Genomic DNA, 25,970 nt, shown 5'->3' on the forward strand with positions numbered 1-25,970 from the left:
GAGTTATGCATGCAAACAGAACAATATTCACTGTACCGTGGGCGTTTATCTATAATATATTAACATTGCTAATGTCTGTTTGTATGTGTGTGTGTGTGTGTGTGTGTGTGTGTGTGTGTGTGTGTGTGTGTGAGATGGCAGGGACAGCGGTGCACTCATGTTGATGCATGTGGGTGTGTCTCAATTTATGCAACAACATCTGAGGCTTCTTGAGAGCGCAAATTCTTTGGTACAGGATATCACTGACAAGGATGAAATGTTTGAGAACACAGATTCTGCACTCAAGGTTATTTGATGTTTGCAACCTGCTTGTGGCTTGTGGCTCAGAAAGAAAAAAAAAACTCTGTGCAGTCTGACAAACAGCAAGATGTTTGATTTTGCACAATACAAAACGTCAGAACGCCTTGAGATTTTTTTTTTTTTACTTGGTGTAGTTTTATTTCATGGTTCGGTGTAGTCAGGGGAAACAAGGCAGCGCTGCATGCAATGAAATGTAACTGCATCTTTTTCTGAATGGCTCTTGCTGTTGCAGGACACTGCCACCTAGTGCTGTTTCAAGACCCTCACCTGGTAAAGTGATGGTTGCTAAACAACCTTCAAATCTAATATTTAACTTCACATGTCCCAAATCATTTCCATATTTTACATTTTTGAATACTATATTAGTTTAAACATTGATTATTCCGCTTTAAATTAAGAAATAAGGAATTTATAAAAGCTGTTCAATTTTATAAATTAACTTATTCTCAAATATATGCATATCTTATTGTGGTATCACTTTAATATTCAACATTCATTTTGCAAAATTATTTATGTACATTTGATATAGTTTCACTTGCATCTACTGTCGGGGGGAAAGTTATTCTCTCCTTTTGAAAGTTCAACTAATGTTTGGATTATATTGTCCATTATCTAACCTACTTAGTTTCATTTGGAAACCTGAAACACCAAGCACACACACAGTTTACTTTATCTCTCACGGCTGCCTGTGTGCATGAGAATTATATTGTTCAAGCTGAATTGAATGCCTGCGCTTGTGAAATGAAACAGTTTGCTCCTGAGAACGATTCAATCCACAAATAGATTCCCAGCTATGCCAAAGACTTTGCAGTGAAGTGGGAGACATCTTCTCTCCAGCTGGTAAATCATTTTAATGGCAGCTGTAAACATGTTTAGAGATGTCTTAATGTACGAATGAAGAGGGATATGTCATTTCCAACAAGAGGGAATAAAAAACGACTAAATCTTTGGTCATATAGTTTCTATGTGACAGATGACTATAGGGTTTGACAAGGCAAAGAATAGATGGAGAAATGCCATGCAACATTTTCATGCATTAATCAAACGAGTGTCTCAATCCAAGGCTATATGAGTAACTTAAAGACATATGGCAGGCTTGCATGACTGCGCCAACAAGCAACATTACATGAGAGGCTTTTTGTTTTTGCCCAGGTGGTGTAATACTTTTTTCCAGAAGATTAAAAGTTGTCTTTAAGCATGACATTATTAGATATTCCATTAAATGTATATAGATCCAAATTATAAACACGATCTCATAATCAACCTTGCTAATTGAGGTTCCTTTGCCTTAAGTAATCTTGTTCAATCATTTACTCTGACAATCTGTCCCATGGTTCTGGGCCCAGGGGGCACAGTCTGTATGCTCTTTTATTTGCTGTCACATGCATGGAACAGCTGAACGCACAGAAGCTCTCTCTGCTAATCAACCCAAACCCATGAAAGCTTTCTGCTGTTTCTGCAGCAATTCCCTCATGCACAGCTTCTTGTCATGTTTAGGCCTTCAGACTGAGACCATGAGGCTTTGTTTTAATCACTACTTCAAATAAACCCACCTGTGAACCGGATGCATGACTGTGAGGGAACTACGTCAGCTGGGCGAGGAAGAAGAGGGGAGGAAGGTAAAGAAATGGACACCCCCTTGGTCAGTCTCTTCCTGTTTGCTGAGCTTTCGGCGTAACCGCTGTTTTGGTCATGGAAGTGTGTGGCATGCCCGGCTCCCTCTCTTTGCAAGGTGCCACCTGCATGAAAAAGATGGTGTAGAAAGACAGGAGAGTGCAGATGTAAAGGGTTAGAGAAGCATCATTTCAAAAGCTTTAGCATAGTCGTAGTAGGGTGAGTTGATTGAACAGAAGTTTAGCTGTGCAGCAGATTTAACATATCGCAGAGAGAGCATAATGAAATATGTCTCACATAAGGCTGCGATGTGAGAGAACATATCTTGTCTTGGAGGCATATTGCTGAGTGAGGTAATGGAAAGTTGGCAATACCAGAACATCTATTCAAAGTAATGGGATTGCACTCAATAAAGAGGCTACACTTATTATATTTCATTCTAATATTTAAATCATTTTAATGCCCTGTCTTATAGCACTCATTAAGTCTTGTCCTGTGTATTCAGAAAAGCATTATGCATTAGAAGTCACTAAGCCAGGTGATTACAGACGCCTTATTGCTACAGATATTGGTTTTACCAGATTGTAATTCTCCTTGTAATATCATTTCGCCTTTCACTTTTACCTATCATAGATGAGTTTGCTGTTATCACCATGAGCAGAACAACAACTCAGAGGTCCACCACAGATATTACAGTTCACATCATGTGTTGTTGAATAAACCCTGAAAGCGGTTGAAGATCATTGCCTTGAAGTGTTTCATGATGAGCTTCTGAGAGGAAGTGATCTCTCTCTTAGATGATCAGAGCCAGCCATGTACTGTAAACATACTATATCATTTTAATGAGACTGACACACTTCTCTATCTTTCTCTCTGTTCTTCCTATACCCAGAGCAGCAAATTATTAAATATTAATGCGCAACATGGTTGCTCTAATACTGAGCTCTACTTATATTCATCTATCTTCGCTGCGCAATCTGAAATAGCCATGGTAATTGCAGAAAGACAAAAGAGCTCTACCCTGAGGAAAAATAACATACAAAGATCTTAGCTTTGTTTTAACAGCCAAGTGATGAAGTTGCTCAGTACAGTTAAAATATCAGTGATAATCCAAAAACATGTTTAGTTGATTTACAGTATATACAGGCATGTATCTCAAGTCTGCAGGATCCTCTCATTCAGTTGGCACAGACTCATAGATTCTGGTGAAATTCAGTATATTTTTAGTAGGTCAGGATGTTTTGCCTAACCTACTCTAACTTCTCTTGACACACTTTAAATGCAAGCAGTGGGACACTGTGTGAAGGACAGAACACACTGATGAATTAGGCTAATTGAAATGGCTCTACTTAAATCACCCAAGAGAAGAGAACCTGAATAATGTCTAAAATATGATACATGTCAAGATAAACATGTGTTCAGTATCCACATTATTATCTTTACTTATGGTATCAGGAACAAAAATAACAGATTTGATATGCTTATCATCAAAAAATAATCAAAAGTTAAAGATTAAAAGGTGCAACATTGGCTTGAAACTGAGCTTCAGTGCCACAGTTTTTGTATGTGCATGTAGTTCCTTATTTTCATCCTTACCTTGGTGTCTTGGTTTCTTCTTTTCTCCTCGTTTTCCTCCTCCGTCTTTCTTGTTTCCAAACACTGCTCTGAACATGCTGGAGCTGCGCTGTTGCTTCGCTCTTTATTTCCTGTGGAAGACTTAACGAAACGTCCCTTTAAATAACAAACACATTATTTCAGGCAACATTGCCCTCAGTGTTGTTCTTAATTCAACAGCTGGAGAATCAGTTTTATGTGGTGGTATTTGGAGAGAGTAATCACTAGGCTATTTAGTCTTTTAAAGTCATTTCCTCAATTTACCAACTATTTAATTCACATAAATTAAACCACACAAATAGATTAAGTCATGCTTCAACTAAGCTTATCGTTTACCTGTTCTTACGTCTTCGTTGATGCCTGCATGTCTGCGCATAAATCCGCAGGAATCTGGGAGAGCATTTAAACTCGCTGAGTCCAATTAAGAAGTGCTGCAGCTCCTCTGTCACTGTGAGAAGAAGAGTCAGGCACGCGCTTCAAGCACGTGCGTGATTGCTCTTATGCTCTATATTTATTACACAGCGCAGGCGTCCATTGATAATTCAGTGCTTTGATTAATCTCGTCTTGTTATTATAACTTCAACTCTAAGCGTTTCATTAATTGATCATCAATGTCAAACTGCTAATTCCACAATCATTTTGTTCCAATAGATAAATAATTTCAATAAATGCTTAAGCCTAATTTAAAAGTGACATGTAGCATAATGAAACAATGTGGAATTCTGTACTTAGCCAAACATTATATTTAATTGACTGCATTAGTACGTACTTATATTTAACCAGATTTCCCCTTCGTCAATAAATAAATAAATAAAACATTTAGATTGATGTAATTGTATTGTAATGCAGCCTAATTCTCATTAAAATTATACATCATAGGCTACTGTAGATATAGGCTTTATCATGTTCAGCAGGCCTTTAACTTTTCGTTGACTTGTGAGAAAGATGCTAAGATGAGGATTGCATGCACCTGGCCGGAGAATAAAAGAAAATACGGCAGACACAAATCCCCTCTCTATTCCCCTCTGTGAAACACTTTAGAGTCAAACACTGTTTGTAGCTTATATTTAAGCAGGCAATGTGAGAAAATAAGCTGGTTTTTTTGGGGGGGTTTTAAATTGAAACTTGATTTATAAGAAAACCACCCAGAAATGTTAATCCAGTTAAATTAGGAAATAAACGAGGCTGAAGGCTCACCCACACTCTTGGGAAACACAGAGTAGTCTGCAGCTGTGTCCACCAGAGGGCGACAGAGTAATTTAAATGTCTGTACTCAGCCACGGGGGGCGCATTTGAGCAAAAGCAGCCATCTATATAATCACTGAGCTACAACTCACCCGGTCTTTTCACTGCTGACTGTCTGTGTAAGCTGTATGATGACTGAGCATAGCCAGTGTGTCAGCCTCAGAAGTTCATCTATCCATACTGTCATGCTTTGTAAGTATTTCATCTTTACGTCTCGCGCTGTCAGGTGTATTAATGCAGCTCCATTTAAAATGAGTTTGGGAGTTAAACAAACTCCTCTGATGTGGACACGTGTAAATTAGCTGGTGCCATTTTGTATCTCCATGTTACCCACAACTTAAATGATACATTTGGTGCAACGTTAAGACTTCTTAAACAATAGATGGACACATAATTTATAAACAAAAGTAATTACCTGACTATCAATAAATTACAACATGCACAACACCGGAAGTGCATTTTAGCCTTACTTTAGCGAGCTAACAAGCTAACATGAGTTTTTGTTGCAAAGATAGCATCTGCATTTTTCTCATTCGGAAGTTTAACTGCGAAACAAGCGACCATGTTTTATGCCAACACAAGACGCAGTTTGGCCGATTTTACATCATAAAAATGTGCTTTATAAGCTAGTGGTGGACAATTGTCTTGCACGTGCGACAATAACCACGTGACGTAATCTAAAACGTGTCTGTTGTAAGAGAATCATGTCCAGGCATCAATGTTAAACTACTTAACATGAAAACATGAAAGTGAACACCTAATCCGTCAAGGTATTCATTAAAGTTATCTGAGCAACGGAACATGGGTCATTTTTATTTTTTATTAATGTTTTGGGCCTTTTCTGAAAGAAGAATGAAGCTCTGCAACAACTGTCTTTCAATGTGAGCTTAGGTTTGCAAAACTTTGAAATGAGCAGTTAACTAGTATTACCTCAAGTTCAGCACTGGGTTAGTAGCTACTAGTTTCTCTAAGCAATACACTGAAGATAATGTTTCAACCACATGATGTTTTTATTTGCTGGGTTGAAAGAGGCATGTCTATCCATTTCTATGTTTGTCAGCATTCAGATGAGGCTCCTTAAAGGTGAACCCTGTAGTTTGGTTGAATTAAAGTTCTGGCTAATTTTCCCCCTTTGTCTTCGCTTCCCTGTAGTTCGTGTGCCAGGCAGTGGACGTGTGTGTGAGCCAGGTGAAGGATGATTTTTCTTTAAACATCACAAGAATGCTGACGCTCAAACAGTGATGGATGTGCTGTTGACACACACACCAGTCTGTCGTGAGAAGAAATGAGTCTGAGCAAGGAGCTCGGACCGGAGTGCTGCCATCTACCCCAAGTCGTGTTTGGAAATGTATGTAAAAAATGTGGTTACCTTTTTGAAAGACATTCTTTGGTCTAAATAAGTTTTTATAACTCCTTTTTTAGCAGCTGCATCTTTGACAGCCTGGGCTCTCTGATGTGAGATACCCTGGGTTTTACTATTTCAGATGCAATATTAAATGTCCCTGCGCTTTCTGCCCGCCTCTTTTCCATGGCGTCTTGGATTGAATCAGGGAGAATAAATACAAATCTCTACTTTGAATCACCTGAACTGCTTAATATTGTATTACTCTTCCTAAATATGTAACAATAAAGTCATGGATTTCTTGCATTTTCAATCTGAAGGTGTAAACTCTTGAAGAGACCAGAAAGATGTTGCAGCCTCTTGAGCAGATACCGATGCGCTGATTTGATGCAGAGTTTATTCTTTGCAGGTGAGTTCTTGTTACTTTGTCTTTGTTTGCATCCACTGATAGACCTGAAGCAGGTTTATTGGCTTCTGGGTTTGCATAGCGATGCTAAACTAAACCTTCTTCGTGCTTTCTGACTGCTCAGTCTATAGCAGCACAGATTGCATTGAGGAATACATGTGAAATGATCAGGCATGGTCCCAGGTTAGGTTTACAGATAAATATCAGTTGGAGTCATTTTGCAGGAGCGAAATGAACTACCAAATCGAGGACTTGTTATGGCATTCATGTTCTTCGTTGCATCTTCAATATTATTTTTCACTTTCTTGTAGGAGATCCGACATGACGGCGATGCAGAGATTGGACCTGCGGAAAGAATCCCCCCTGATTTTTTCTGTTTCCTTTATTTATAGCACAAATCTAAACTGTTCTGCCATCAGGATGTTTCTGACACAATGTGACTCATTGTTCTGTGCATGCCGTGTTAAACTGCTGCCATGTTGTCTTTAATAAAAAAAATAATTAGACTGGATTTGTGGCTTTTCTTTGAACAATGCAAAGGTTTGAATTACTTAAACCGAGCAGAGTGATTGAGTTCACATGACTGCTCAGATACATTTTGAAATTAAATGCATGTAAAATAATAGTGAACACTATTTCCATGTAGCTTACTCAGGTTTGCTTTAAAGTCACAATGTGAAAAATGTTAGCCCCAATATTTTACATGCATTTCTTTTCTTGGCTCTTCGATGCAACTAAAATATCTGCAAATTTGCTTTTTGGTTATGTTGAGGCATGTAGCTGGAAGACAAAACGTTTTCTATTCAAACATTTATTACATGAGGCAGTCAAATGGTAAACCAGTTAAAATACTCAGAATGACATCGTCAGTCTTCAGATACTTTCAGCACAACTTCAGGCTGAATTAATTTTCCATCGTGATTCTGAAACTTTCATGGTTGTCAAATCTCTCCAAATAAGTTTAAAAAAAGTCTAAAAAACAAATCTCAGCAAACGCCAGGGGATCATTCCTTGCAACACATCCTACAAGTTTTTTTCAACATTAAACCTATTAAAAATGTTAAAAAGCACAACTTTTACTTTTTAAAATGCGATGTCCCTTTTCCTCTGATGGATGGCCCAACTATTTCAAATACTTAATTTTACCTTGAGGTTGTGCTGATGCTGTGACAGCGTAAACCTCAATTTGTTTCCTAATGTGTTTTACAAAATAGAAGATACAACTTTGTAAAACGCCACCTGCTTGACCTTGTTTTCAGTGTTTTGAGGCCCGATGTAAAGAAATCAGACAACAGGTCCAACCGAGGTCTGATTTGGGAGTTACCCCCATCACATGGTTTGGAAACTATTCGTCAGTCTTTTCCTCTCCTTGGTAATGTCGGTATTCTGGCTTCAGCTCCCAGGTATTCTTGTGCGTTCCCTTCACATTGTAGATGCCAATATCACGCAAGATTTCTTTCAGGTAAATCTGAGAGAAGAAATGAACCAGTTAAGACTTAAACTCCCCCAAGAAAAAAAAACTTCACCCGCAGTTATTACAGCGAACTTCAGTCATAAAAACGAAAGCCCTGATTTGGCCCTCTGGTCTTACCACAGGCTGTTTGGTGATGTCCACCAGGTCTTTGATGTTGTAGTACTGGTGCTTCTCAAAAGCAGAAAACAACATGTCCAACACCTGCTGTTTGTCAGCTCTGGCTCTCTTGCCCTCCTCCTTCTTTTTCCTCTCATAGTCGAGCTGCAGCACAAAGGAAACAAACATAGGTCAGGTATCCTTTACATTACACATCCACACCAGTACATGACACCTTTATAGGAGTCTCCTTCAGCTGGTGTTCATTTTGTGAAAAAAGCAACAGGACTTTTCTTCCATATTTGATGCATCTATTTTGTATGGACGTAAATGTGGAAGACTAGAAATTAGCTTAGATGCTAACTTAAAAGGAGCTCTGCAGTAATGTCCTGTAAACACTGTCAAATCAGAGCTACAATATTTCTACCGACTATTAAACTTATGGTAAGGTTTATGTTACTTTATTTGTACCCTTAGGTAAATTGGACACAAATAAAATACCCTGAACACTTTCATAACTGTAACCAGGGAGAGTTGGAAAGGACATGCGGCAAACGAGCTACAGGTCAGATTCGAACCCGGGCTATCTCCATACCTTCGTCGCCTTAAATCAAACAGCATTCCGGTATGGGGTGTATTTCTTACATTGTATGTATGGTTGGCGACAGGTTTGTAGTTGTTGGTGACTGGACTTTGCAGCTGTTGTGACAGCCTGACTGGCTTAGAGGACTCCTCAATTTGTAACCTGGAAGAGGAAGAACAATTTGTGTAGCTTTTGTGGAAAACATTTTGAACAAATGTGACCGTTGTGTTTAAACAAAGATGATAGGACATGATGAATTGATGAAACGAGGATATACACTGACATGTTTACTAACTACGGAGAATAGTCACCTCTTCAGTCTCATGTAGCTTTCACTGACAGCAGGTCTGCACTCTGCTCTCTGCACCACCACTCCCTCCAGGGCTATTTTATCTGAAAACAAGGACTTCATTAAAACCCCACTGTAAATACAGTGTGTGTGAATGCATAATTCATGCGTGTGTACTCCCTCTGAAAGGAAATAGGAGCAGTTACATGTGTGTAAGACAGAAAGGATGTTTGGAATCAAAACAAATTGAACAACATTCAGTAGATTGCTTTTGCTAGTGAATGAATGTGGTTCAGTCCAGGCTTACTCCTAAAGTGAAAAGGTAAATGTCTATTTCTGATACTCCCATCATTTTCATCCACTTTGATCTCTAAGTCATCTAAACTAACGTTTAAAATCCAAATCTGAACTTTCATGCCAACAACATATCACAACTTCACTCATATTACAACCATCATATGGAGCAGCGGGCCCACTGCACGTGTGCAGTGTCAACCATTCTGACCACATGCTCTCATTTCCATCTTTCATTGAAGGCAATGTACTCTGTGCACAAGCTCCATCATGTTTGAGTAGGAACTGGGTGATTCCTGAGGACAATGTGTCTACAGCTTTGGTGTCAATACATGCACTGTCTGAAGCATGTATTAAAGTTTCTATTGTGATACTAAAAACACAATATTGAAAAATTAACAGACACTGTCTGATTCTTATTCGTGCAACTTGGTCACTGGCTGGTGAAACGTTGGACTCACCTGGGCCTGCCCCCGCCCCTGAGCTGCTGCCATCAGATCTCTCTTCTGACTGGCCTACAGGAAGGGAGGGAGGGATGGTAAACATGAAAATACAGGGGATGGAGGACGGAGGGAGGAGGGGAGCGAACAGTAAGAACCACACCCAAGGGTTTAGTCGCACACCAAATCACACAGTGCATCTTGGCCCAATTTTTGACTGGGGCACGCGTGTGTGCAAGAGCAAAGCAAGCAAGCCCGTATGACAAACAAGCACAGATACCTCATCCCAACTAAAAACAAATACATAACCACAACATGGCTGCCCAAGTATTTACTCATAAAAAAAAAATCTACAGAATGCACAGCACACACACACTAAGTGGTTACATCTTATTTGCAGTATTACATCTCATTTAGGTAGGTGTTAAGTTGCTCAAAATGCAGCAAAAATAAACTCTCACTTTTGATGTATGTCAATCTACTTCATCTCTTAAAGTTGTTTTGCATTGACAGCTGCTTACTCAGACAGGTCACCGTTTAACAGAGTATTTTATTGCATAGGAAAAAAAGTATATATTTAACATGTTAACTCATTTTAGCTATACAGCGCACATCCACACAAACAAAAACTGTTTTTGCAAAGGAAGAACAGAAGCACAAGCTCACCAGCACCCATAGAAACAACAACAAAAAAACATTCAGAGGGCAGACGAGGGCGGTGAAATTCAAACCAAACCGCATGCACAAATCAAATCAGCTCCAAATTCAGCAATGATTTGAGTTGATTCCAATCTACTCTATGTTAATTAATTCCAAATGGGGCCATTGTGCCGGATCATTTACTGGAAAAGTTAAACCACACACTGTTTGACTGACAGAGTGTCAAACACCGAAGCTAGAAATCGCTTATAAACAGACAGGGACAGAAACTTCAATCTGATTGGACAAAGACACATTTTCAACAGGACAGCGTTTCTGTTTTCCAGTGAGTGTGCACATATCCCATATGATCAGCACATTGATTATATGTACTGTGCTGGGACTGTGAACACCCTCATCCTGGTAAGAGTTCACAACACACAGACACGAGCAGGCAAGGGAAAGACTTTGCATGAAGACAGCAAGCTGTACAAACACTCGCAGAAGCGGCGCCTCCACCACCTGATCACACAGAACTTACCGTTGGACAACGAAAATAAACTTCACATAACAGCACAACAACATCATTAGTAGATTTTAGTGACTGCCTTAACTTGTTGTTGAGGCATTCAAAGAAGGTGTTTCCTGCTGGGCTCAAAAATAAAAAGCAGAATCTCACCCGATGAATTTTCTGTGAAGACAGCCAGTGTCTGACCTCCCACTGACTGCATGGTAAACGGGTGCTCACGAGGTGCGGACACCGTCTTATCCTCTATGCCCTCAATCACAGTCAGCTCCTCATTCAAAGTGAAAGACACCTGTAAAGAATATGTAGGAAACATGTAAGCTGACCAGCCACTTTATTTACTTTTAAACAAACTGCCATTAACCCGTTTTCAGTCCAATGTTATGATGTAAAACAGAAAATGAACTAAAATAGTCACAATTATAAGAAGTTATAAACAACAGATTTCATCATAAAACCGTCCACGCTTCTTTTTGGACATCTGAAAAAAGGAAACAGTTATCGTTAACAATCTATGTAACCCATGCTGCTACCTATACGAATTAATATATCTCAAAATGTTCATCTCCAGGCCTTAAACTGCTCCAAGCTGTTTAAAATGTCAGTTTAAATGAACTCTGAGGTGTGCAATATTTAACATATTTACTTTATGAAAGTACAAACTTGCCCCAAACCAAACTCAAATAATATGATGATGTTGAGGGTCATCAGCCATCCATCCCTTACTTCACTATAATTAGATAAATAGTTTGAGAAGTAAGATTTCATGACATCACTTACCTCTGGTTTTCCTAAGTTTCCTTTCCTTTAGAAAAAATAAAATAATGAGCACAGTTAGCACGAGTTAAAAGGCATGGATAATGTGATCGTCCAATTCACTTGAAATGCACAACAACATCAACACAGCTTGCATATTAGCTACCCTTTTCCAAACATGTAAATCTGATCCTTCATCAGCAAATGTTTAGTTCTTCCTTCACACAAACTACATCGAAACAATGGTTTGTTGTTTTTCACTTACTTGCAGATTCGAAGTTTTCCCACCTCTCCTCGGCCTGTCGCTTTTGCCCATTGCTGAGCGAGGTATTTGGGCACCTGCATGAAGGAACACCACAGTCAGTGTCGTCTCTCCACTTTAAATAGAAATACAATGAATGTACAAACTAAAAGAAAATAAATCATTATAAGTCCTGCTTCTTTATGTTTATTTATTAAATGAGTTAACGCCTGAGTGTGGAGTAACTCTCTCATCTCAGTGGTACATTTTTCACACAGTACTGTGAGGTTAAAGAAACATACTATCCACTGTACTGTATTTCAGCTTGTGTAGACAGTTATTTATTGTTATTATATATTGTTTCTCTGGCGCTTCAGAGCGTTTCTTCATCCTCAGTGTTTCAGACTAAATCTTAATGAAGCTTTGATTGTATGTCCTGCAACCTTTAGTTCATTTTTTGTGGTGTTGATACATTTTAAGACAAACCACTCTTACAAATAGTTTTGATTTATTAACTTGGTTGGCTCGAAGTTAGCAAGTGAACTTACTTAACTCCAGCATAAGGTTTCTTTCATTGTAGCTTTAGATGCTAAGCTAATTTAGCTTCAAGCATGTTTTGTTTACTCTTGCCGTACTCTTCGAACAAGCGTCATTATAAAAGATATACACGCACCTTAACAAGCCACACACCAGTGTTCTGCTTGGCACCAGTTAAATCCACTTCTCCTTTTTCTGACATTTTTAATAATAAAATATTGTCTTTCAATAAGACAGCCACACACATACAGTACGTAAAGAAAACTGAACTACGGCTACTCAGAAGGTCCAAAATACACAATCGCGAGCTCATCCTGAGCGCTGCCGTGAGGTATTCTCAGAGTAAACGCAAAACGTAAATAACGAGGAGGAACAAGAATTTCAAACACGAAGGTTAAAAAAGTTATTTTTATTCAAAGTCAAAGAAATTTAACACATGTGATTACTGTATACATGTGTGTACACACGTTTTGAAACTTATATTCAATCCTGTAGGCCAAATGAAATGAATGTAAATTAACGAGTCTGAATTTTGACAGGACACTGAGAACATTTAACAAAAGGAGAGATGCTTTAATGCAGCTTTGATCAATCACACATTTATGTATCTACAGACCTTTATACTTCCTGAAAAACATAAACACTTGGACAACATTGGTTATCTTCTATCATGTGCTTCTGTCGTGGGTTCACTCTGTATTATGCATGGTAATTTGCCTTAAAACAATATTAAGCATTGATCCCTGAATTATTTATATTTTAAGACATGGAAACAACGTTTGATCAGATGTGATCCAATATAAACCAAGCTGAATTTAACATGTGATCATCTAAGACTTAAAAAGAAGCATGCCTAGCTGTTAAGGAATAAAGAAAATGTGTATTTTAATATTTTTCACTAAATAAAAGATGCAGCATCTCCTGTAAACATCCAAGTTGGTAACATATCTATTTTTTCTTTGTAGCCTACCTAGTCTCGTTTTGGTTACTTCCTACTTAAAAGTGTTAAACACAAGTGTATCCATAACCAATGTCCATATTGTACAAACCACGTAAGAAAATGTCACCAATTTAGACAATAGTCACCTATTTAAAAAAAGGCTTCTAACAGAAGCAGAAGCAGAGAGTTCATCACAAGAACATTCGATCTTTGCTGTGGGAGAAACGTGTGTTGAGTTCCTGAGATTTCTTGAGGAGGCGCTCCTTCTGCGCGTCATCGAAGCGATTCACTTGCAGATCTGCATCCCTATCAAATGGCTTCCTCTCCACCGGCGTGTCAGCCTTCTCCTTCGCTTTTTCCTTCATTGTCTTGGAGTGCAAACTCATCAGAGACTCAGCACGTTTTTTTTCCTGACAACAAGAAGTGGGGGGCGAGTTTAGTCTTTTATCAGATCTGCCATGACTTGTGTGTGTGGACATTTAGGAAACAAAAACAATGAGGTAACACAACTTACATTATATTTAGAAACTTTATCTGCCATTTCCAAGTCCTTCCTGGAGAGTTTTGGGCCATTGTCATCAACTTCTTCTTCACCCTTCTCCTTTCGTTCAAGGCGTTCCTTCAGGTCAAGAAAAAGAGAAAAAAACACATAAAATCAATCATTGATTTTAGAATAGCGAAAAATGTTGAGAAAAAAGATGCGTTTATAAAATAAATTAACTACCCTGATCTTACGCTCCCGGTCTGCTGGCGTATCTGTCCAAATGGAGCGATCTTTGTTCTCTGGACCCGATTTCTTCTTGAAGGTTCGAGCCCCTAAGCCAATGTGCTGCAGTTCTGGTGGGAGCTCTGTCATCCATGTTTCTCTCGCCAGAACCTCAGGAGTCTCCTATTTACACATACAAATAATAATACACAATAATACACATCCCTGTTAAGATTTCAGTCTGCATGTATTCAATGAACTAGATGCTGCTTTACGAGAAATAAATGTGGCTCACATCTCCTGTGAGCTTGTCCCTCATCTTTTTTGCTCTTCGCTCAAAGTCCAGTGCCACCGAGTTTTGAATAGGTCCTTTGGATGGCATGGGGCCAATAACATCTTCATCCTCTCCCTCGCTGCTGGATGACTCAGCCCTGTAGCCTGGTGGAAGTGCTGGCCCTGGGAAATCTTCTCCATCCTCACTGTTATCATCATCATCGTCGTCGTCATCGTATGCTGCTCTGCGAAACCCGGGAGGTAAAGCGGGTCCCAGCACGGGTGGCCTGAGGGAACACTATGAAGTTATAGTTTTCATAACTATCATAAGAGTTCAGGCATACATTTCATCTTTCTTTTTTGAACTTCATTTAGTGTTAACCTTTCTGGTGAACTCTGTTGCTTCTTAAATCCAGGTGGCAGAGCTGGTCCAAAGAAACCATCATCATCATCTTCCTCAAGTGAATTTGTCTTCTCCACCCTGTTCAAAAAGCAAAAGTTTACTGTTGTGTTGGTTGGGAAGCTTGATTTTAAAACGCATTGATTGCTATAGAGCTTACTCTTCTGCAGCTGTGTGTTTGGTTTTGGCTCTTTTGAAGGACACCTCCTCTTCACTGTCCTCCGAGGAGCTCGACGGTCCTCCTCGTTTATAACCAGGAGGTAAAGCAGGACCAGAGACTGACAAAGAGTGACACAAGAACATAAAAACAACCTATTAACTACCAGGAGTAAAGAAACTTGATACCAATGTTCATAACTTTAATACTTTCTTATATAGTTAGATTGACGGACAGGGTCTAACAAAAGATCATTCTGACTTACATCCCTCTACATCAGAGTCTTCATCGCTTTCCTCCTTTCTGAACATCGGGGGTAAGGCAGGTCCGATCACTTTATCAGACGACATATCTAAAATCTCTATTTAATTATGTAGCTCTAACACATTTCTATTTAACTGGGGGGAAATAGAGGCGCCTCGAATATGATTTGACCTTTCACACAGGAAGTAAACAACGACTCGCCGATGGGGGTTTTTTGTCAAGGTACCTGAAGGTAGCCACATTAAATCCGGTAATGTGCTATTGAACTGCAAAAATAAAGCACACGTTCTCGTTTTTTATTGCTCAAAACAATATAACTGCATCTCACCCCTTTGTGCTTGTTTTTGTTGCTGTGTAAATCGTATCATGCCGTGTCATGTGTTTGGATATTGTAGAATAAAGCGGAAATGTGACTTTTCTAATGTCAGAAATAACTTAGAACTGGCAAGACATTTCAAGAATATTACTCTGCATTTAAAATTCCACTATTGCTTCAGATTGTCTAGAAAAGGATATTATTGAATATACAAATTTAGCAATGAAATGTTACTCTTAGGTAGAAACAATAGACTGTAAAACAGATTCGGAAATGATGTTTCTCTTAGACATTTATTTTGAAGGCTGTCACCGGAAGTATTCTTTCGTTATTATTTCTATCTTACTTGAAGTTGGTATTGTGGCGTAGCAACTTCTCTGTTATGCTACCCAGTCGGTCTGTGAGGACCACAAGGAGGGCCGAGTTTAAAGATAGATGTAACATCTTTTGAAAAAATATGATCTTTTAAAGAAACCTTAAAATGGGTAAAAAGGACAAAGGAGATCGGGGTGAGTTGTTAATAGTTTCATCTGAACCACAGTTAGCTTTATCAGGACAATGAGCCAGTGGATATCAAACCCAAATGTCCCTGAAGTGAACAACTGATCCCTTCCATAGTTAGCCTATAGTATATTACTAATATGATTACATCCTTCACGTATATGTCTGTAATAGGACACGCAGGCACATGTGCATTTACCCTGTGATGTTTAATAAGAGATCCATCCTGTCATTGTGATAATAATCTTCTTTCACGACTGTGAGGAGTTTATTCCTCGTCTTCATCTGTTTTTGTTTGCTTTGTCTCTGATTGTCTAACTCACACTGTGTGGCTGCAGACAAGAGGTCCAAAAAGCGTACGTATGAGGAAGAAGAAGATGAAGAAGAGGTAGCCGGTAGCGAGTCTCAGGAGGCCATACCTGCTGCAGCAGGCAAACAAGTGGATGAGTCCAGTACAAAGCTGGATGAGTATGGAGCCAAAGACTACCGTGCTCAGATGATGCTGAAGAATGATCATGGTTCTCGCCCCCTCTGGGTGGTAAGACGTGTTCAGATTACTGATCCTCTTGATCTTACACATGATGGACAGCCCATTGAGATGATCCATATCGTTTTCAAGGGAGTCAAATACAAAGAGACAATTTAATACAGACACAGTTACATACAATATATGCACATAAAGGCTCTTGCTCACCCATATATCCACATATCCCGCCTGTAAACCCACAGCACCCTCACAAAACCATCAGAAGTAGATACACATGACATATTATACAATCAACAAGACAACGATATATTATTAAAGTAGCAAGGTGGCATTCCCATTAGAAGCAGGAGCATGCTTTTGTAAGGAGAAATAAAAGGCAGTAGTGCTTTCTTAAAAAGGTAAAGTGAGTTTATTTGTTGATTGTTCCAGTCCGAAGGTGCTTTATACTTAAATGCCAGTCTGCTGATTTGTTTGTTGGTTTTGGGAACAAGAAAATAAAAGGTCTTAAATAAAAGGGAAAATTGAAGTGGAAACATTTAAAGATGAATTGGAACCAATGTCAAATAAGGAATGTCTTCCTTCTCATCCTCTGCATTTCTTTCTCTCTCTTTCAGGCTCCAGATGGACACATCTTTCTGGAAGCCTTCTCACCAGTGTACAAGTATGCTCAGGATTTCTTGGTGGCCATCGCGGAGCCAGTGTGCCGGCCTATTCATGTCCATGAGTACAAGCTGACAGCCTACTCCCTGTATGCAGCTGTCAGTGTGGGGCTGCAGACCTCTGATATTGTGGAGTACCTGCAGAAACTCAGCAAGACGTCCGTACCTGATGGAATCGTGCAGTTCATCAAGGTCTGAATGAGAGGCGAACATTTTGTTGAGGAAAGAAGGGGACGTGAACATTTATTGCAGCATTTCCCAAATTAATTAATAATAATTATTTTTTCGTGTAATAGCTGTGTGGTTTTTTTATCAACTCTGAATCCATCTGTCTCTCTCTTTTCAGCTCTGCACAGTGAGCTATGGCAAAGTCAAGCTGGTACTGAAGCACAATAGGTAAAGTCATTTCAACATCCTTTCATTCCATCTTGCCACCATGAACCATCCCTCAGCCCTCCTCTGAAAGTGTGCTGCCCTTCCACCCACAGGTATTTTGTTGAGAGTGCCTTCCCTGATGTGATCCAGCGCCTCCTGCAGGACAATGTGATCCGTGAATGTCGTCTCCGCACGGCAGACGGAGCGGATACAGAGCTTATTACCGAAATCATTCACAGCAAGTCTGCAGTACGCTGTCCGCCATTTTTCTAACTGACACACCGACATATTAAAGAAGATTTACTATTGCTTGAATTGTCCCTTTGTGTATATGACACATTGTTGGTGAAGTATTAACAACTAGAGGAGGTCTTTAAATTATGAAAGCACAGCTCATGCAGCTACTGCTAGATGGCAGCACAACTACATGTTTTTAAACTAGAGAGGGTCTATGCACTGAAACAATATGGAAATTAGGAAAGGGGCCTCTGCTGCAAACTAAAGAGCGCTAAGGTATTTGGCCTTGAACTTAGTTTTTTTGAAATTGTAAAACAAACTACAATCTAATTGAAAAGCAATAAAATGTCAGGTTTTGTAAATATGCGTTGTAACTGTTGTCCTGTTTTCATTATGTGTCTCTGTGTGTCTTCTTCTGACAGATCTCAAAGTCTGCTCAGGACAAAGGAAGTACTTCCACCTCCGAGCAGCCTGCTGATGGACAGGCTGCAACACAGCAGGTCCCCGAGGACATCTACAGCTACTACGAGCAGATGGATAAAGAAGAGGAGGAGGAGGAAGAGACTCAGACTGTGTCCTTTGAGATTCGCCAGGTACACTTTCTAATTTCATCTCTTGGTGCTGATTTGCCGTCCACTGCATACTTAATATTTCTGCTAGAAAAATATTCAAGCTTCGACTTCTATATGATTTTTCGCCTTAGTTGAGATTTTCCCTTATTATCCATTTAAATGTTATTGCCTTGAACTAAGAGTTTTGTCAAGCTGCGCCTGGAAGATGGAAACCTTCTAATAATAATTACAGCATGCTTTGTTAGATGGTAAGCAGTGTACATGTGATTGTGCACAATTTGTAACGATTGAACTAAAGCAGTCTTATTGTTTTTAAATAAAAAAGAAAACAGATTTTTGATCACTATATGAAGAAGCTGCCACTAAAGGTCTGTGGATTTGTTTCAAGCTTTAAACATATTTCCACGTGTGACTCACAGCTGTCTTCTTCTCCTCTCATCTGGTGCAGGAGATGATTGAGGAGTTGCAGAAGCGATGCATTCAGCTGGAGTACCCCCTCCTGGCAGAGTATGACTTTCGCAATGATACAGTAAACCCAGACATCAACATAGACCTAAAGCCCACCGCTGTGCTGCGGCCCTACCAGGAAAAGAGTCTGCGCAAGGTGTTTGGAAATGGACGCGCTCGCTCTGGGGTCATCGTGCTTCCCTGCGGTGAGACAGCTGCTTTGGAACATGGAGTGTCGAAACAGAAAGAATTTTAAAAAACAATCTTGAAATGTCGAAATTGTAGCACCTTCAAAATAAAATAATAACAATAATAATAAAAAAATTAAATGCTCAACAAATATTTCCGTATTCCATTTAACACTTTTTTTCAGTGTTTTACCAACCCAAAGTCCCTAACTGCTTTTCCCCATTATTATTCTTACATTTCCTGTATGACACAAGAGTGGATGTCTCAATGTGTGTCTCTTTCCTTTCCTTTTCCAGGAGCTGGAAAGTCTCTGGTGGGTGTGACCGCAGCGTGCACGGTTCGTAAACGCTGCCTGGTGTTAGGTAACTCTTCTGTGTCAGTGGAGCAGTGGAAGGCTCAGTTCAAGATGTGGTCCACCATCGATGACTCTCAGATCTGTCGCTTCACCTCGGACGCCAAAGACAAGCCCATCGGCTGCTCAGTGGCCATCAGCACCTACTCCATGCTCGGTCACACCACCAAACGCTCCTGGGAGGCTGAGAGGGTCATGGAGTGGATGAGGAGCCAGGAGTGGGGACTCATTATCCTGGATGAGGTGCACACTATCCCTGGTGAGACACATCAGACAACTTCACATTTCAATGTTTACTGCTGTGAGTTTTTTCAGTCAAGTATAGATTAAATTGAAAAAACTTTATTTGTCACCGCGGGGCAAATCAAAGGCACGCAGAGCAGCAAATGAACGACAGTGCAGGTAAACAAAAATGACTCGAAGAAAACAAAGTGTCAAAATTAAATACAACATTTAAAAGGCAAAATTACAAAGTTAAATATATCAAAGAGGAATGGCGGTATAGGTGGACTGTGATTGGACTGAAAATGTAAACAGAAATATTTACAGTAATGAACAGATGCAGACACTGGTGAGAAGGATCTGATTTAAACATGATAATTCTCTTCTTTCTCTACAGCCAGGATGTTTCGCCGTGTACTGACCATTGTCCAAGCACACTGCAAACTAGGACTCACTGCCACACTGGTCAGAGAAGATGACAAGATTGTGGACCTCAACTTCCTGATTGGACCAAAGTTATTCGAGGCAAACTGGATGGAGCTGCAAAACAACGGCTACATTGCCAAAGTGCAGTGTGCAGAGGTGAGTCTTGCAGTATTTTAAGAGAAAATAAGAGAAGTCAAGTCTACTTAAGAACCGCTGTCATAGGGTTAAGTACAGTACAATGCACAAAAGAACATTACAAAGCAATAATAAAGAATAAGACCAAGAACGGCAAAACACAGAACATGAAGAAAAACAGGTTGTCTATTCAGGGCAAGATAAAACAAACGCTTCTATTTAAAAGTCGATTTTGAGGGCAGACATCAAATTGTCTCGAGGGGTCTTAAAAGAGAGGGGGACCGGTTCTGAAAGGAAAGAAGGTTGTTCCAAAAATGTTTAGCTCCTTCCACTCAGCTCTAAGTTTGGAGTGAAAGGCTGCTCAGAGGCCTGCATCAGATAATCTAAGAGGGCCTGGAGTTCATGTGAGGACCCAGCAGGTCAGCTGTGTAGGACGGGACCAGACTGTTCAGGAATGCAATCGTGTTAAGTATATTGTGAGCCAGTCCAGAGAGGCTAGACTTGGACTGTACGATCCATCTTCCTGGAACCAGTCAGAAGCCTGACCTCAGCGTTTCACCCAGTTGCAGGTGGGACGGGAACAACTGGCTGATCCTGCTGGGAGTTGACGTAAATAGAAAGGGATACAAATACCATGATTTCAGAAAAGAGAGAGCTTTGTTTAATGTTTTCTCTGCACACATTTGTTGTCGTTTTTTTTGTCTTGTGCTGTCTAAGGTCATCCAAGTCCATCATTTTTCAAAGTTTAAACTTGTTTGATTGCATATAAGTGTCAAAAAGTACAGTTTCCTTCTCTTGTTTTATAACAGCTTTAACATTACTACATTTCCAAGTGAGCCTGTTTATCTTTGATAAAACCATCTGATCAGTGTTCTCTTGTCTGTGATTCAGGTGTGGTGCCCAATGTCTCCAGAGTTTTACAGAGAATATGTTGCCATAAAGACAAAGAAGCGCATCCTCTTTTACACGATGAACCCCAACAAGTTCCGTGCTTGCCAGTTTCTCATTCGCTTTCACGAGCGGCGCAATGACAAGATCATTGTCTTTGCTGACAACGTGTTTGCCTTGAAGGAATACGCCATTCGCCTCAACAAGTAAGTAGTTTGCAAAAAGAGTGGCACTTTGAGGTTTGTTTGTTTTTTTTCTGATAAGATTTAAGCAATTCATCCCACTTTCTGACTTCTCTCTCCAGGCCTTACATCTATGGGCCAACCTCTCAAGGTGAACGCATGCAGATCTTACAGAACTTCAAACACAACCCCAAGATCAACACAATTTTCATCTCCAAGGTAAAGCAATCAATGTGTACTGTAGTGACTTCCATATAGCGTGGACTGAACTCATTCAGCTGCAAGCTGCAACATATTACCAGTAGGGGTCGTGCACGTTCATTTGCCTCCTCTGCATGTGTGTTAAAATGGACACAGGAAGTGAGGGTGCTGATGCTGCTGTAGCAGCCTCTAAAATCCGTTACTATAATAACCATCAGCCATTTAAATGTGTTTTCCGCCTTTCTGTTTGCATAAAGGTGTGGAAACTTTCCATGTGTAAGGTTTTTGTGAGCTAATTTTAAATGGCCGATAAATATTTTCTAAAATGTTTGTGTGTGGTGACTTGCAGCTTTCCCAATGCTCACAATCACTACAGAGGAGTAAACAGGAAATAATCACGGACGTCAGGACAATAATCAACCTGCCACACAGGGCATCAGTTACATGTTTATCAGTTAATTATTACTGGAGCTGTACTGATCCAGGTTTGATGGATTATTAATGTAGTGTTTTTTAAGCCACTGAATCTCAGAACTGAGGGAGGGAGTAAGTGTGCTTATGTAGGCAGAAGTAGAGGCAAAAAAACAAAAACGTTGTTTAATATTGAAGCCTAATGTAGCTCAGTCAAGTGTGCTGCAGACTGGAGCCTCTGCTCATGTGAACAGGTCTAAAGTGGGTTAAAGCTAGGCTGTCTCTTATATGAACGGCCTGTGTCCTCACTGCTCTCTTATTATAAATCAGAGGCCACGCTCTTTAATCCCTCATCTTCTCTGTACAGTTCTTAAAAGCATATCAAAGTTTCTCTCTTCTTAAGTGTCATTGTTAATTCTGACCTTTAAATTCAAACCCCTGTAAAAGATGATTCCTGAGAAGCATTAGCTATGATGTCATTATGCTGTATAGACTGACTTTTTCTCACAACGTCAAACTCTTTCTCATTTAGAGCAACGTTGAGCAAACGATTTGATTACAATAAGGTGATCTTCTTATTATTAATCCTGCAGGCTTTTACACATTTTTCCTCACATTAAGACCCGTCTGATGCAAATCCTATAAACTCAGATTACTCAAATCAGTTTACTGAGAACAGTCATTAATTAAGGCAGTGCCAGAGTCAGCTTGTCTACAGAGACCTCAGCTGAACTCAGTGTGTGCATATACATTGTATACAGGAGTGTGAAGCGCGTTCCCCCTGGTTTCTGTGCTCGTGTTGCGATTGTCTCCAATTATCACCATAACAAAGCTTCAGATTTCTTGAAATAAAATATTGGACCAATTGAATCAGCAACTCAGTCTCACAGTTTGCGTACAAATAACACATGTAATGTCGTGCAATGCATACGCCAAATTGCAATTTTGCGTGCATATGATACGCCTTGCAACACATATCGACTGGTTATGGTCAGGAAAAGGGATTGGGAGAGGTTAGAATAGTTTGGCGTATGCATTTTATGACATTACAATGTTGTGTTATTTGTACGCAAAACTGTGACACTGGGCTTGAATCACGTTTGAACACGTCACGATATTGATTGTCAGTGAGATCGCGTCCAAAAGAAGACAAGTAAAGCGCTATACAAGCTTAAGTCCATTTAGTACAGTGTTAGTACAGTGATGTGTATACTGCTCTTGTGTTTTTTTTTCTTCTTTTGTGAAAAATCTACTTAAACCTAATACAGCCAGATGCTTTAAGAAGTCAGCTTATTGTTTAAATGGAGATCAGCTTCATTGGTAAAAAGGTTTCAATTGAATTATTCATAAATATACATGTAACATCTGGTAAGCCATTACTTTAGCAAAACCTATACAATGAAGACAAAAGACCATGCCAACCACGTCAATGGAATGATTAGTGGAAAACACCAGTCAGGGTGGGATGTATACAAGAAAAAAAAACTCAGGTCACTGAATATCCCTTGGAGTTGTGTTCATTTAATTATCAGGAAATGGAGAGAGCCGTCCTCCTAAAAAGGCCACCAGCGTCTGTGACTGCTAGTGTTTCTTGGAAAGCTTGTTTATGTAGAAGGATTAATGTATGCTTTCAAATACATGGAAATCCTGGCATGAAGCTTGGAGCATACAGCAACACAAACACGTTTAAAAGAATATTTGTTTCACTACAAGACCGAGACCTTAAACAAACAAAAAAACAGCTAAGCAGGACTGGCTTCAAGTGTTGGGCAAAAAATGAGTTACTATCTGCAAAGTTGAACAAGAACTGAGCCACAGCCGTAGACACTTAACAATAAAGAGTTCTGTTGAAATAAACTTTCCCGACGTTTCTTCGAGGCTTCAGAGACTAATGGAGTTGGCTTATATGCTGGAAATACATCATTCTGTCATCATTAGAGCTCTAAAACATCTTTAATTAATCCACCAATCAGGTTGGAGACACCTCGTTTGACTTGCCAGAAGCAAACGTTCTGATCCAGATCTCCTCCCACGGTGGATCTCGCAGACAGGAGGCCCAGAGGCTCGGCAGAGTCTTACGAGCCAAGAAAGGTGAGTGTGTCTTCAAAGAGACACATTCCCATGTTCAGACATTTCTTTTTCATGACATCCTATCTTTGAACAAACACAGCTCCTCTCACTGCACCTGTCTGCTCTTTTAGGTATGGTAGCAGAGGAGTACAATGCATACTTCTATTCACTGGTGTCCCAGGACACCCAGGAGATGGCTTACTCCACCAAGAGGCAGAGGTTCCTGGTGGACCAGGGTTACAGCTTTAAGGTGTGTCCTCTACACAATTTCCTCGTCACAGAATCACCCCACTTATTTAATCCTTTTAATACAGAAGATTTTCCACTAATGTGTTTTTTTATCCCATTTTTGAAAAAAAAAAATGTCCTTCTGTTTTTTTGGTAAAGGTGATCACAAAGCTAGCAGGAATGGATGAAGAGGACCTAATGTTCTCCTCCAGAGATGACCAGCAGCAGCTGCTTCAGAAGGTCCTGGCTGCTTCAGACCTGGATGCTGAGGAAGAAATTGTTGCAGGGGAGTTGGGGGCACGGCCACAGGTGAGGATTTTAGCCGTACTCGGGATTTAAATCTATATGATTGCTTGTGCATGCTTACACTTCAGGTGTTGTGTTTTTGCAGTTTTCTCACAGTTTTTCCCCCTCTCTCCTTTACAGTTCTCGAGGCGAACGGGCACCATGAGCTCCATGTCAGGTGCAGACGACACTGTCTACATGGAGTATCAAAGTCGAGGAAGCAAATCAGCTTTAGCAAAAGGCGTTCATCCTCTGTTCAAGCGCTTCAGAAAGTAAATTCACTATCTTAAAAGACAGCAAATAAGAGACTCGCTCAGAAGTTGGTGCTCAACAAAGCACATCAGGCGACTAGCAGCATGTACAGAAGGCCCAGCTGGTCTGGAGAACAGAGCAGTAACTTGTGATAACCCTGAATGACATTATCTGAAGTTTATGGTCACATACTGTACCTGCTTCTTGATAACTGGTAATAAAGGTGTTGTTAAGATTATAGCAAGTGATGTCTGCAGGACTGAGCTGCTCTATTTGATGATTTCGAAGCTCTCACATCCAGCTTTCTCAAGCACTTACTGTATATGCACAGATTTTTGATTATCTGCTTTGGAAACTCCCTCCTAAGTGTCAGCTGTGCCACGTTACAGTAGTAAAGCAGAGCAATCATGGCCTGTTCTGAAAAACAGTTAGGCACTGTTTATCGAATCAGACACATTTGAAAGTGTTTGCTTGCTGTTTGTAGTGTATTTCAGAGACAAAAGTTTGTTTGGTATGAGAATGGATGCGTACCAGAATATTTGGACAGCAATAATAGCTTTTTAAGAGGGTAAAGATCAGCTCTAAAGCATTTTGGTAGTTGTATCTGATGTTTATGTTCTCTTCACAGATAACTGTGTCTTGTAAAGAAAAACATTTATTTACTAGGTTGTGACTTTACCAATGTTTACAAATGTAGCTACTTTTCAACACATCTGTAGATGTTGATATCCTCCTTGAAGCTTATTTGAATTATTTCAAAGGGGGGGTCTATAATTTTCCTGAAGCTTAATGTGTTTTGTACAAGAAAAATCTGATTCTTTAAAGACCGAAGATTGAAAACAACATGTGTCTTTATTTCTTTATGAGCCATACAAGAACGCTTATTAGCATCAGTTACAGCATGAGAATATGAAAAGAACATGTTTCTATTCTTAAAAGTTAATGTTACACTGAAGTTAATATATGCACTAGTGTATTACATGTGAAAGTGTGGCAAAAAAAAGTTTATTTACCAAACTTATTGAGACAAAAGAAAATTAATGTCATAAAATTGTTTAGAAATCAACAACATTTTTAATGATTTATTGTCCAAATGGAGTGAGCAGGTTACTTAAAAGCCCCTTTATTGTCAGAACAGTATGGATTTGTGAAGATGAGCAAGTTAAAAAACATTTACACATTTTTATTACTGCTGGCACTGACAGAGAATCCTAAATTAAAATGGACATTTATTAAAGTGACAAACCGACTAATCTCAAAGTGATGAAAGGTGATGGCAACTTGGGGCTCAGTGTCTTCAATTTTGGATTTTAATACATCACAAGTTGATTAATTTTAAGTTACGTTGTATAGTATTAAAGAAAGTTGCATTTACAAAAAGCCAAACAAAACCTTTGAA

General features: G+C 39.6%; 4 protein-coding genes and 1 long non-coding RNA gene across 12 annotated transcripts in view; 2 read left to right on the plus strand and 3 right to left on the minus strand.

Moving 5' to 3' along the window:
• LOC306821429 (protein TANC1-like) overlaps positions 1-4,953 on the minus strand; it is a 35,067-nt gene extending 30,114 nt beyond the window's left edge. The window contains exons 1-4 of one of the 6 annotated variants that reach the window (XM_079339841.1): positions 4,866-4,953; positions 3,865-3,976; positions 3,511-3,645; positions 1,854-2,039 (exon numbers count right to left, since the gene is read on the minus strand). In XM_079339841.1, the coding sequence (XP_079195967.1) occupies positions 1,854-2,039; positions 3,511-3,586 (262 nt within the window). In that variant the 5' untranslated portion in view covers positions 3,587-3,645; positions 3,865-3,976; positions 4,866-4,953. Of the gene's footprint in view, positions 1-1,853; positions 2,040-3,510; positions 3,646-3,864; positions 3,977-4,562; positions 4,606-4,725; positions 4,799-4,865 lie in introns of those variants that run through there. The other 5 variants (XM_079339840.1, XM_079339838.1, XM_079339839.1 and 2 more) reach the window with 5 other exon arrangements.
• LOC306821434 lies at positions 4,862-7,022 on the plus strand. The gene is made up of 4 exons (XR_013778799.1): positions 4,862-4,965; positions 5,926-6,121; positions 6,436-6,524; positions 6,833-7,022. It is a non-coding gene; the product is annotated as an uncharacterized lncRNA (long non-coding RNA).
• A 217-nt stretch (positions 7,023-7,239) lies between these two features.
• LOC306821433 (general transcription factor IIF subunit 2-like) lies at positions 7,240-16,737 on the minus strand. Of its 3 annotated transcripts, XM_079339847.1 has the most exons (10): positions 16,731-16,737; positions 12,533-12,621; positions 11,884-11,957; positions 11,643-11,667; positions 11,016-11,154; positions 9,719-9,772; positions 8,986-9,067; positions 8,737-8,836; positions 8,113-8,256; positions 7,374-7,989 (listed from the first exon to the last, which is right to left on the minus strand). In XM_079339847.1, the coding sequence occupies exons 2-10, from the start codon at positions 12,596-12,598 to the stop codon at positions 7,867-7,869; spliced, it is 807 nt and encodes a 268-aa protein (XP_079195973.1). In that variant the 5' UTR covers positions 12,599-12,621; positions 16,731-16,737; the 3' UTR covers positions 7,374-7,866. The 3 variants fall into 3 exon arrangements, with proteins under 3 accessions (XP_079195972.1, XP_079195973.1, XP_079195974.1); XM_079339846.1 differs by lacking the exon at positions 16,731-16,737 and having other exon boundaries at positions 7,240-7,989; positions 12,533-12,697; XM_079339848.1 differs by lacking the exons at positions 9,719-9,772; positions 16,731-16,737 and having other exon boundaries at positions 12,533-12,696.
• On the minus strand, positions 12,945-15,349 carry gpalpp1 (GPALPP motifs containing 1). The gene is made up of 7 exons (XM_079340182.1): positions 15,138-15,349; positions 14,876-14,993; positions 14,698-14,796; positions 14,338-14,602; positions 14,061-14,225; positions 13,851-13,955; positions 12,945-13,746 (listed from the first exon to the last, which is right to left on the minus strand). Exons 1-7 carry the CDS (start codon positions 15,220-15,222, stop codon positions 13,528-13,530), a joined length of 1,056 nt encoding a protein of 351 aa, XP_079196308.1. The 5' UTR covers positions 15,223-15,349; the 3' UTR covers positions 12,945-13,527.
• Positions 15,780-25,414, plus strand: ercc3 (excision repair cross-complementation group 3). The gene is made up of 15 exons (XM_079339844.1): positions 15,780-15,961; positions 16,292-16,491; positions 17,055-17,291; positions 17,446-17,495; positions 17,588-17,723; positions 18,134-18,304; positions 18,732-18,936; positions 19,216-19,530; positions 19,891-20,075; positions 20,946-21,148; positions 21,247-21,343; positions 23,710-23,827; positions 23,938-24,056; positions 24,194-24,343; positions 24,461-25,414. Exons 1-15 carry the CDS (start codon positions 15,934-15,936, stop codon positions 24,593-24,595), a joined length of 2,349 nt encoding a protein of 782 aa, XP_079195970.1. The 5' UTR covers positions 15,780-15,933; the 3' UTR covers positions 24,596-25,414.
• The last annotated feature ends 556 nt before the right edge of the window (positions 25,415-25,970 follow it).

Source organism: Symphodus melops (assembly GCF_947650265.1).
Source record: "Symphodus melops genome assembly, chromosome: 3".
Classification (NCBI taxonomy): Eukaryota; Metazoa; Chordata; class Actinopteri; order Labriformes; family Labridae; genus Symphodus; species Symphodus melops.